The sequence below is a fragment of the Melanaphis sacchari genome, unplaced genomic scaffold (genome assembly GCF_002803265.2).
Source record: "Melanaphis sacchari strain LSU unplaced genomic scaffold, SCAv2.0 Contig43_pilon_pilon, whole genome shotgun sequence".
Lineage (NCBI taxonomy): Eukaryota > Metazoa > Arthropoda > Insecta > Hemiptera > Aphididae > Melanaphis > Melanaphis sacchari.
The window spans coordinates 3,657,187-3,670,567 of NW_020271284.1; the positions used below are offsets into that span (position 1 = coordinate 3,657,187).

General features: G+C 30.5%; 1 protein-coding gene across 1 annotated transcript in view; it reads right to left on the reverse strand.

Moving 5' to 3' along the window:
- The window catches only part of LOC112597779 (homeobox protein ceh-37), a 40,335-nt gene that overhangs the window by 10,958 nt on the left and 15,996 nt on the right, over positions 1-13,381 (reverse strand). Inside the window, exons 5-7 of the mRNA XM_025343989.1 lie at positions 12,090-12,239; positions 10,678-10,844; positions 9,295-9,420 (exon numbers count right to left, since the gene is read on the reverse strand). Of these exons, the coding sequence (XP_025199774.1) occupies positions 9,295-9,420; positions 10,678-10,844; positions 12,090-12,239 (443 nt within the window). The remainder of the gene's footprint in view (positions 1-9,294; positions 9,421-10,677; positions 10,845-12,089; positions 12,240-13,381) is intronic.

Sequence of the window (13,381 nt, forward strand, 5' to 3'; positions counted from 1 at the left end):
TAAAAGCGTGTTAAGCGATATTGACACGTACATACGTCGTATTTGTGATTATATTAAATTATTAAAATACTCGAAGAATGCGTTTAATTTTGATTTTACGTGCTTGCGGAAGGATTCGAAATATTGAATACTCCTCCCCTTGTAATTTCGCCGGAGCACACTCGACTGCGGTTTAGATGATCGAAACTCTCGGCACGCTCGCGCGGTCCAATTGCTTATTTCACTCGCGTTTGAAGTGACAATAACGTATAAATATACTATAAACAACCGATAGCGACGTCAATGAGTCGAATATTATATACACTTCGGCAATATGGCGTACAGCGCACTGCTATTTAGATACAGTGTTCGAATTATAATAAACTAACTAGAGAAGCTCAATCTAATGACGATTTAAAAATGTCGTTCCAAGTGCAAAATTATTTAACACATAACCGTAAAGATGAAGCGCTACATATCTCCTAGCTATTCTGGCTTAATCACAACTTTCTCCATATGTCATTTAAAAATTAAAAACCTAAAATTACAATCCGTTTAAGTGAACATGGATTTACGTTCGTTTAAACTCACTTATAATACAGATCATAAATTTAATTGATACATAATAAAACATATATAACATATATAAATTCATAAATGACTATCAAGAATATCTAAAACTGATAACATATGAACGGTATGTCGGGATAAAAATGATAGAATTGTTATTTTGTCCACCGAGAGAGAAGGAATCGTGGGATGAACGGAATTGGCTGTCGCAACCGGTGTAAGCGATAATGCATTAAGATAAAAATAGTCTAAAAATCGGTATAGGCATGTTATTAAGCTAACAAAATATAATTAAAATTAAAATTTAAAATATTAGAAATTGTAAAACGTATTACATTTTCTAATTCAATTATTGACAGTAACCATAACATGCAATATCGTAGGCAAAAATATAAATTCATAATTGATAAAAAAAATTAGTACCGGTATTAGATTGTTCCGTCACCCTAATTTTAGAAAAAAAAAACAATAATAGTTTAAGTACGCAAAAATATAAAAATAAATGTTGGGGAACTTTGGATATTCGTGCGCACCTTCTTTTTAATTCGAGCTCTAGAGCCTCAATAAATATATAGATCTAAATAATATAGATACTGCGTGTATATATATTTCGCGGTCTGGGGCATTTTTTCTCGTCTTCTCTTCAACGTACGCGTGTTAAACGAAAGGACCGCCATGGGCAAACATAATTTGGATAATTTACAAATTGGCATCAGCAAGCCAGCCGCTAACGAGAGGAGATATCCACGTTAATTACATCGAATTAGATTGTAGCACGAGGGACGACAGCTGTATATACATATATATGTTGCACTTGGTCGTTGTTGTGGAGGAGGGATTGGTTATGAGGATGGGAGTTGGACGAGGGCGTAGAGTCTGTGCAAAAAGGGCGGGAAGGTATATATAATATATATATTATGTATAGCAAGCCGATACTGTATAACGTTATTTAATAAAGGCACCCGCCAGTGGATGGCCGGGTGGGACGAGGGGCCTTTGACATCGTTTCTTTGAGCGCGGCGAGCGAATTATCATATTTTTAAGCCATCAAAAGGAACGCCGCCGCCATCGCCGCCGCACTCGGATACATAACTTGGGAGTTATGAAATAAAAGGAAAAACTGCTTTTCCGCCTCTACCGCCCCGTCGTCGGGTAATAAAATTCAATTTGCTCCAATATCAAACGACGCAGGTAGGTACTGAATAAAAAATTTTCAGCGAATTCTCTCTGCCACCCAACCCGCTACCAGCTCCCACACGTCCCGCGACCAATCTCGCTTGCCATACCTCCGGCCACCCACTTACTCACTACTCAATATATTATACAGCAATAATAAGTCAAAAGAACTTGATGGAATTTTTCGAATAAAAACTTTTTCTTCTTGATCCTTCCGTTTTCTTTCTCTTTCCATTTTTTTTTTCATTTTTATTTTTATTTTATTTTATGCAAACTTTTTTTCAATGTGAACATTTTAACATTATTATCTGATCGTTATATTTCCGTCTTTCTTTATAAACTCGTTAACAGTTTAATTTTTTCATTTTATTCATACCGAATATTTCATTTCTTTTTCTTGTTTTCTATCTTATTAACGTTGGGTTTAAAGTAATCTAAGTAGCTGGTAGTGTGGTAGCTAGTACGTTTACATATAAAATAAATAACTAGTATTCTGTATTACACGATACCGATATATCGTCTTTACGTAACAAATCGCAATTCTATTTATTAACAGGGCTAATATAATAGTATCATATGCTTGTAAATGATGTTTGTGTACCAATATATAATAATGTGCAGAAACTTAGATACATTTGTGTTTTGTATTTCTTGGAATTTATTTACCCGATATTATATCTTATACTAAGATAAATAGGTATGCACCTAGCATCTATCTTGTACATAAATATTTTTCTTTTTGATGGAATCGTCAAATGATTATAAAAATCGTTTTAAATTTACAATATGTATAGTAAAAGTTAATTTTCAATTTGTAATAAAAAAAAAAAAAAAAAAAACATGTTATTATTAAATGCTATGATTTTTTTGTAGGCTGTTTAGGTAGAGGTTGGATTTAGGGCAGTGGTGAGAGGGGGTTAAGTTCTGGGGAGTGAGGTTTACAAACCATATGTTATAACTCTTTACATTTACGATAGTTAATTTAGAAATATTTTACACAATTTTTTTTTACTATAGTGAATGTTTTTAAAAATGTATCTTGTATCTTAGATCAGATTGTATTTAATTATCTAGAATAAAAAGTAAAAATACATATACTTAGATACTTTTTCTCAAGTCAAGTGCTTAATTATACCGATATTGCGATATATAAATATCTAAGGAAAGAGATTATATATTAAACTTATACATTTTGTAATTTATGTGGATACTTTCATATGACTTTATAAGTGTTAGTTATGTTTTGTCTTAAAGTAATAAATTGTGAAGTTAAAGGACTAAAATAGACGGAGGTAGCTCGCTGATCGTTCAATACTTTCAGTGATTTAGCTAATGCGAATTTACAAAGTGTTTGATTGGAGACGTTTCTCAATAATAAAAATATGTGTAGGCGAATAAACGAAAAAGAATCAATTAAAAATCTTGACTAAACCCAAAAGCTAAATTCAATTGATTCAAACGACCCACTTTATATACACATATATATGTATACTTTTTTATTTTCAAATTGCTATTTTTTTGTGAGTGTTATATAAAATGATACAATACTATTAAAGGTACAATAATATTATTTATAGATTTACTTGTTTTTTACGAATACGAACATCCCACACGATATGTTTAACACTGTAATATCAAAATATTTTATTTTATTTTAAAGTTTTGTATCATATTAAAAATGCAAATGTATCATTATTCAATATAATATAATTAAAATAATTAAATTAATAATTAATATCAATTAAATATAAAATTATATTTAATACTGAGTAATGTCTTATCATACTGTAACAAATAAAAAATAACCATAAAAATTAACTGTAGATTTTAAACATTTAATAACATTTCGTATTGTATTTACTATCATATCAATTTAATAAAATCTCTTATTAAGTAAAACTACTTAGTAATTATCATTTATATAATGTTTTATTTGAACTTTCTATAAGCCCATTGTATAAGTTTATTTTACAAAATATTTGTATGTGCAAAGCAAAACAACAATTAAAGTTGAATGATGTCGATTAGAAATAATTATGAAAATTCTATAAGTATAAGTAGAATAATGTTCATAAATTTAAGATGTATATATTATAATGAGTAATAATTAAAGTAAATGTTTCTTATTGTTTTTGCTTAATTGTGCGTGCATTTAATAAATAAATTAACGATGAAATGTTGAAAGTAAAGTTTCGATGCAATTCGTTGGAGTAGATATATATTTGGTACTAAAATCATATTAGGCATTTTAAAGTTTGTAATTCAACTCGGGTAAAATGTAAATTAACCGAAATAAAGAGGAAACTGAAGTAAAATTAGATCTGAGAAAATTACCGAAATTGTTTTTATCGTGAAATTTATGGCAACTGATTACGCCGTTTGTTTTTAAGCGATGAGTTGATAACTTTGTTGTTATTATTCATGCACAGTAATAGTATATTATAATATTGTATACATTATTAAAAATATTTGATTAAATCCTCCATATTATACCTCGAGTACACATGAACCCATGCAAATTATGTACCTATTTATGATTACTGAGTACACGAGTTTGTATTGAATAAATAAACGTATCGGTATCGGTATTGTGATTATAATTTTTAGCAGTGAGTAATTCATTTTAAACTGTACATATAACGCGATTGAATGTAATTTAATTTTTGTTAATTATATTCAGTAAACAGCATTTACCTTTAAATAATTTTATTAACATGTATATTGTGTATTACGAATAGCTTTTAATAATTGTTATAAATACCTACGCAAAATCTAAATTTACCAAATAAATATTACTTTTTGATGTTAAATAATATATTAATATATAAATAATATAATCATTTTCAATTTAAATATTGATTTTGGTGCGTGTATTCCTTTATATACATTACCCATGCACACGGAAGGAATAATATTAAATAAAAACAAATAATTGAAAATTAATTTACAAATAAAATTGTATTGATATATTATATTGTGTTTGTTTTACCATACCCACCATTTATTTTAATTTATTATAAACTGAAATTGAAATTATTAAAAATATTTGTTTTAAATCATGAATTAATTTATTATAAAAATCATAAAGTCCAAATGTTATTTTTCAATGATCTACAACAGTCAATAATTATACATTATCGGAAATATAAGTAATTTGTAACGAATCGAAACTTATAGCCTTATAGGGGTGTATTGCAATATAATATAATGTTATGTATAAACCTAGCTACATAGAGGGTTTCGTGCACTATACGCGATTCTGCAAGGTTTTAAATGCAACGTAGCCATATAAAATATATTAATAAGCAAATATTATATTATTGTGACGTACTTACGTTTACGTATTATCGTTTTGTTCAATAGAAGATTCTGTTTTAAAAACAAAAGTTTTGAAAAAACATTTATTTTTTACTTCACACATCGTTAGACTTATCGTATCTGATATTTGAATTAGACTTATGGTTTTTTTTCATCATGTTTAAAGGAATATTTTGTTACTATAAAAGATTTTTCAGGAAATCTAATAAAGATTAATTTGATACGAAAACATCGTCTTTTTTTTGTTAGACGGCAGCATTTCAACTGTCAAAAGTTCACAAATTAAATTTTGTAGCTAAGGTATAGTAAGATAAATGTCAATTACTATTTTAATTTTTTTATAATTTTTAATGACAAATGCAAGCAAATTATATGGTAATAGTGAAGTTGTATAAGAAATCATACGGAATCGAGTATATTTATAAAAATAGTAATTACAATTTTTTACGATTCCACAGATTTTTCAAATCGTAATTAAACAACATAAGACATAAAGGTTAATACGAAGGTAATGTTTTCATCGATCGACAAAAAAAATATGTACATACTAAATATATAGCTGCAACTCTAATATATAATACGTAGTATTAAAATACTTTTTGACAAATGCACTTTAAATACTTTAAAAATAACTTTTCTTTGTAAATTTTATTTCAGAACATAAAATACTTTTTTTTGTTTAAGGCTCGGGCACATATAATGCGGTCTGTCGCGATGGTCAACGATCTGATGACGCCAAAAGAGATTTGTTAGTTTCATAAGGGTTCAGTTGTTACTATATACGTATGATGCGTATCAACCTGTGGTTGATATATTTTTCAGTGTTTTTGTTGTTATATTAACTATTAACCATTGGATTTCAATAACCATTATTTTTGTATTTTACCATTAAATACTTCTTCTTTTTTTTTTTTTTTTTTAAATAATATTTAATAATGATTTTAATAGTTAATAATTAGATTTCATCAAATAATTTGTCAGAATGGCTAAAATGTATCCGACTGAAAATTAATTTAGTATGATTATAACTATAATAACTATATCATATAATATATGAGACACCTGAAATTCTTGAACGTAGATATGTATTAACTATTATAATTTAAATGTTTATAAATATAATGTGGAGTAGGTATCTGTTTTTAGTTTATTGAACTAAACAAAAACGTATTTGTAAAGTATTTTCATTTATATTCAAATACGTTTGATAGAAAGAGTTGGAATACATATATTTCACGTGCAAATGGCACGATTGAAATGCGTATACATCTGAATACATCTGAAAAGTATTATATTAGGTGTAGTATTCATTATAGCGAATAACTATGAACAACCACGGGGGCGTTTACAACGCTATCATTCTATAATGCCGTTAGCACTGGCATCGTATTTATTCAATCGAAATTGTACACGGTATACGTATATAATGTTACGCGTGTAATACTGCACGATTCAAATCGAATTAACGCGGGTCACTTACGACGACGGTGGTTGTACATACGCGTTATTAATGTTGTTGTTATATTATTACAATTTATAATATTATTATTATTATGACGACGACTATCGTCGATACACTATAATAGTAATAGTAATAATAATAATAATAATAATAATAATTATAATAAAATAGCCGTCGCAGCGTTTTCGATGGGGTGTGTGGGCGTTGGGTGATAGAGAGTGGGACGAGGTTGTCGGATCCCGTGCTCTTCGCGGGCCGTCGAAACCGAATTATTCGGTAACCTGAGACCGCCGCCGGTGTAGCGGGCGGCACGTGTGTGTGCGCGCGCGCGTGTGTTTGTGTGGTGCTACAGCACGTGCACGCTTGTCACCGAAAGAAAAACTTTTCCACGTTAATAACACGATAATGCCGACGATTGTCTCCGCCGGGCGAGTATTTTGAGAGCAGCTATCGTTTTGTCCCGGCAGGGGCGAGAAACAACAGCAATAATGATGATGATAATAATAATAATAATAATAATAATATAGTGTACGCGCGTTGCACGACGAGGGTGGGCGGTCGGGCGCCCGAGAATTGACATGTGAATCGCTTGCGCCAAAACAATAATGTACATACAATACACGACTGGCGATCTAAGCGATATAAGTATATAATATAGGTAGGTGTACTTAGAAGTAATATCGTGCACTATGGTTTTAACTATTTAATCTTTCGGATCCGATTGTCCTGATAATAATTATTATTATTCTATTGTGATTTTTAACATCCGTCACCCAGTCGGCTAATTTGTGATGATGGTTTTAAGTGTTTTAATGAATTATTAATTAGTGCTATTTACCGAAATTGCATAAAATCCTATTGGGAGCAAAACTCTTTTCGATCAAAACCATATGCATCCCTTTTCGGCCAAATCAAAAGCTTAATATGTCTGTACATATTATAACTACCTATAAAACAATATTAAAAATAAAATTTGTATCAAATAATATTTGACCGATGGTTGTCTTGTAAAATGGTGACGGAAATGATCATTAAATGTATAATGTACATGTACAACTAATATTTTTAATACTTTTCTATAAGTGTAACATAAAGTTAACAAAACGATTATTTATATATGTTCCTTATAGGTAGGTTGGCACTTGAGAAATAAAAATATTGTAGCATTCTAAACGTGTGTTACAAATATACGAATACTACACTATGGATGAATACGTGTAACACGATCATTTCAAATAATATTTGAGGACGCGATAAATCAACTGAGATAAAAAAATAAAAAACCCGTAAACAACAAACTGAAATTGAAAAGATAAAAACCTCAAGTGTATATTATAAACTATGTGACATGATTAATCGTGACTAATGTGTATGGGAATTTATTAATGGAATTCTAAACATTTCAATTGAAATATCTATGAAAAAAACCCACAGAGATTATGTCAAAGTATAGAAAAAATTACTGATACTAAAGTTTTAAAAAAAAGTAAAGAGGATGTAATAAAAGGAGTCAGGAGCTGGTAGAAATAAAAGATAAACAAGATATATGAGGAGCGGTTGGACAGATGAAATAGATTGTGTTAGTTTGAACTGTATATTACATAAAACGTCCTTAAAATATAGTTTCGATAAAATAAAAAGTGAACATTCTACACCCAGAATTTAAGAAGACTGTAGTGAATGTTTAAAAGAACTATTTTTAGATATAATTAAAAATTAATTATTAACATCTATATTTGCATATTACAAATAACTAATGGAAAAGGGTTTATATACTTTATATACACCACAATCTATATATATATATATATAGTGATTGTAATACTATTAATGCTATTAAAATAATATAATCGTCACGGTTTTGTGTAAAAACCTGCTAATCAAAATGCGTACATGCGGTACATACACACCTCTTAATCTACAGAACATGCTCTCTTGGGAAATTAAGAAATGCATGTATACTGTGTTACTTACAATTAGCTTAATTTTATCATATAGTGAGTGTGTATATATATAATACACACACACACTTTCCAACACAAGTCTGAAGGGAGTTGAGTTGGTAGAACTTTATTTGAATTATCTACTCTTTATCCTTTAAACAATATTAAATTATCTCCACATAACATATTTAAATTCAAATTAATGTGTTGTTTGAAACATCATTGATATTTATTTTAAAATTAACGCAAGATAGAACAGTATACATGTATATTAGTATTTATAAGTTATAACGACTCGTTCATCTCGCTGGATAAGTTTTAAAATGTCATTTTAAATTCTAATTAAGTTTAAAAGTGATTTTTTTTAAAAATGGTTAATTTTTCACATTATATTTAATTTGTCAACGTAATCGATACTCGTACTTGAAAATCAACTCCGTGTATATAATATTTATAATATTATAATGCGATTTTACATAATAAATTAGCGATAGGGAGAAAAAAAACAAGCAAAAAAAAGTTAGCTGCGACAACCGCATCACTGCAGTGAGAACGACCCTTCAGATAACACCCCACCAGCGGGTCTTTTGTTCAATTTCGGACAATCTGCTAACACAACAATTTTAAGAGAGAAAAAGGGTAGCCTAGCCATAAGCCACATGAACATACACGCGTATACGCCATCTGTTTAATGGTTGGTACACGTACGGGTGTAAAATAAATAAATAAAGCTCGTTGTATTTTTTTCTCGACACGAATGACCTGCAGGTATTGAACGAATGAATGGTTTTGGGTTATCGCATGGATCATAGTTAATCTTTTGACAAATTGCAGTAATTTACTTACCCTTCAGAAGAGAATGGTGTAAATATTGAATGATTGAATGTCGACGTTGCTACACTAATGGGTGGACGAATTTGCGAAGGACTTAAACTTGGCGTCGGCGAATCTGATACCACAACGGTTCCATTTCTGAAACAAAAATAGACGAAAATATATACTGAAAAAAAAAAAAGCGTCGTGTCAAATTCAGTAACAATATTAAATATGTGAATGAAAACATTTAAAACATTCATGTCCTTAAATTAATGTTACTATGAAAAAAATGCAATTATTACTAGTGTTATTATCTTCATTGTCACTTGAAGAAAAAAAAAAGCGTGCCAGTTTATACTTCTATGTCGCCGGCCATTCGAATTGATTGTTTAATTGGCTCAATTACCAAGTATAATTTGAATTTATCTTCACTTAAACTGCATTACGATTTATTAACAACAATTGGACGCGTGGCATAACAAGCGCTACACACCATTTCGAATCGAATAAAATTAGCCAAGGACACTCGGCATTCGGTTTAATGACATATTATTTTATATACACAGCACCGCATCGTATAATATATACTTATTATATGGACTATAGAGTGGATTATTTTCATTTTTCGAAAACTTCACACGTTGACACTTGAAACGTTTTTAAGTTACCTACGTTAAAATGTGTAAAACTAATTGGTTCCGAAGTTAGGTATCTACATTTTTTTGTAGGACTGATTATGGCTCTTATGAATGCTGTTGGTAAATAACTATAGGTAAATTCTATAATATAATAAACGCAGTATGCGAGTCAAATCTAAACAATTTGGTAAAAAACTAATTAAATTTAACCGAAAAGTGAATTTAAATAGCATTTTTATTTATGTTTGATCGTCGACATAATATGTAGGTAATAGATACGTAATAACGTAATAATACGTGATATTATTGTCATTTATACGTTTAGCATATAATAATAATATATTAATCTTATTAATTTATACACGCTAGAATACTAAAAATTTATCATATTGACATCGTCTAACTCCAATGAGAACGATTTAATTGACTTATGATAAATGCCATGCCGGGTGTATTTATAAGATCATATATTATTAGTAATTAGTAAAGTATACACATATATATTAAATCAAAAATTCAATCATAACAACAACATTTCTAATAATTTTTTTTTACACGAGAGCGTTCGCTTAAAAGATAAGACCATTTTTCGGGCGGTTAAAAAATAATGATTTTATCATTGTAATCGTATAGCTTAGTAAACACAACTCTTTCCTAATTTCGGTAAAAATAATATTGGTCCGAGAGGTTTCACACTTTTCACAGTATCCAAATAATATTTCCTGTGGCCCGAAGTCTCGCGGACGATAAAATACTATAATATTATCATACTAACCCTGTTGGCGACGGTGACGTTGGCCTATCGTCTGGACCGCCGTTCATGCCACAGCTGGCAGGTGATTCGCTACGATCCGATATGTGAACTGTACTGGTACGGGCATCTTCGTCTGGTTCACTGCCACTATGTCCGTCGTCTCTCTGTTCACCTTCTAATGCGTTAGCCTATTTATATGAATACAAACGACGTAAGTCGATAATGATAATGCTGATACAATAATACAATAGTAGGTATTATTAATAATTTGTACGAGGGAAAAAATAGATATTTAAATATAAACATTATTATTATCGAATAAACGAGAGTTTTTCTTACAAGCCCGGCTTAAAAGAATTATCCTTACCCTTACGATATATATTGTACTTGTTTTATTTTTTTTTTCATTTTAAAACATAATATAATGGCAAAGTTATTTATGGTTGAAAAATGATCATCCGGAGGAAACTGTGGTAATACTGTCGTTTTTATTCGGTTTCATGATTTATGACCCGCGGGTCCGGTTAATAAATAATACATTACGTTCGTTGTGAAAACTAGCGTCGTAAAAATAAGAAATGAAATAAATATGGCGCCGTCAACCATTTTGGTTAACTGTAAGTTGGTTTTTTCTTTTACAGTTCGCCCTTTTTTTTTATTTCCATTTTTCCTTCGTTTTTTTTTCATTTTTTAATGCTTATTTGTTTTTTAAGCGACAACTGGAAACTATTTGCTTAACATTAACGAAAAAGCGTTAAGAGGTTATTAACTGGCGACAATAAATCAGCGAACACGGTGACAAGCGACTCGAGTGATAAATATATGAAGGAAAACCACTGCGAACGCGCGTACAGCGCAGTGTTCGGTTATACATTAAAAAGGGTTAAGATGACATCATCGTAACACCATAAATTTGGATATGCTCTACGTAAAACACCTGAGGCAAATTAAACTTAACGGATAAATCAAAAATCCCGTCATCTCCCTCCGTTATATTTAGGTTCGTTTGCCGAAAGGGTTTTCTATAAATAAATAAATTTACTCGCGGCGAACATAACACTGTGCACCAAGATTTGTGACTGAAACCTCTTATTGTTATTGCATATTATCTGCTGTTGCATTTGGTCATATTTCTCAAAAGCTATATATCTTATCAAGGACTTTTCGCGAGTATAATATGTACTATAAAATGCGTGTTTTTATGATTAACGGCCGAAAGCTTGAAAGTTTGTCGTTCTCGGTTTTGAATAAGATAATGCGTGATGATATGCTAACAATATATGTTTGTATAAACTTTGAACACTATGCGATTTGCCTTAATTTTTGTTTCCAGCCAACGTAAAACTTTTAAGATGAAATATCTCGTCGAAATACGCTGCAGGAAAAGTATAATATTATGCTTTTTTTTTTTTAATTTTAATTATTTTACATACTTTTGCGGACGGCGAATGTTGCATATCTTTAGCCATATGATCCAGCTGTTCTTGTAGTGAACCAGTCCTATCGTGTTCTTCTCGTTTTCTTTGCTCTTCTTTCAGTCTTTCGGCCTTTCTCCATTTCGCTCTCCGATTTTGAAACCAGACCTACAAATTAAAAAATAATTTTGTTAACACATTAATAGATATACATTCACAGTTATTTAAAGTATATTATTTAGTATTATTGAATTTAAAATTTCAATATAATTGTAAACAGTAGTACAACAACTGAAATTAAAAATAACACGCACATTTATGTGATATTTCGATATAAAAGCCCCTTTCTTAAAATTTCGTAAAGTATATTGAAAATATTTATTTTTATTTTTCCTATTTCGTCAGTTGCAGACCCGAAAAACATTGCTCAACAAATAAACGTCCGCAAAACACACGCACGACGTCAAAGAGCCATCATTTGGTTTGTGTTGTCTTATACGTTCGCGGGGGTTCTTCTTCCATTCCACTGTTGTTTAAAACTTTACCGGTTATTGTTGCTGTAGCCGCGTGAATACCGCCCGCACTTACTGCTAGCCCTCATCCTAGCATAACCTCTTCCGCGAATATAACCCATTTGGGAATCAAAATGCGCGGCTGTCAAATAAACATCAATAACACCAACGGGGTCGTGGTATCAATTCGTTAAGTGACGTAGAGTCCGCGCCGAAGCCACAAGAGACCCCCAAAGAACCCTTGAATTTTTTTTTTTAAAGTATATCTCGTGTGTAACACCATCGTGTGTGTAAGTAAAGTAAGAAGTATGCCTTCAGGAAATGGCATGTATCTATGCTTGACATGAGAGGGAACGAATGTAGTTTTATTCGTCTGTGTTTAGTGCTTTGTTTCCAAGTGCGCGACTCTTACTTTGCCCGTGTTATATCACGTGGTCGAGTGCGTAAGCCCGGGGGAGTGTTTGAAAAATTACCCATCGAAACATACATAATATTTATACTATACATTATAAGTTTCAATTTTTTTGCAAGCAACCATATTGTAGCTTTTCAGCCGCTGAGATATTAAATGCTAGTTTTATAATTTGGAAATTCCGCAGGTCGAGACTGGGGCGAGTATAAGCATAACAATTCGTTTATAGAAAAGTTATTAACCGAGAGGAGAAAAAGAACAACCACGGAGACGTAAACAATTGAGGTAGTGGAAACATTGTAATTTCACTACCTATGTATTATGGTATTTTTAAAAAGGAGAATTTAAAATTGAAAAAAGCATATTAAAGATATAATATATATTTA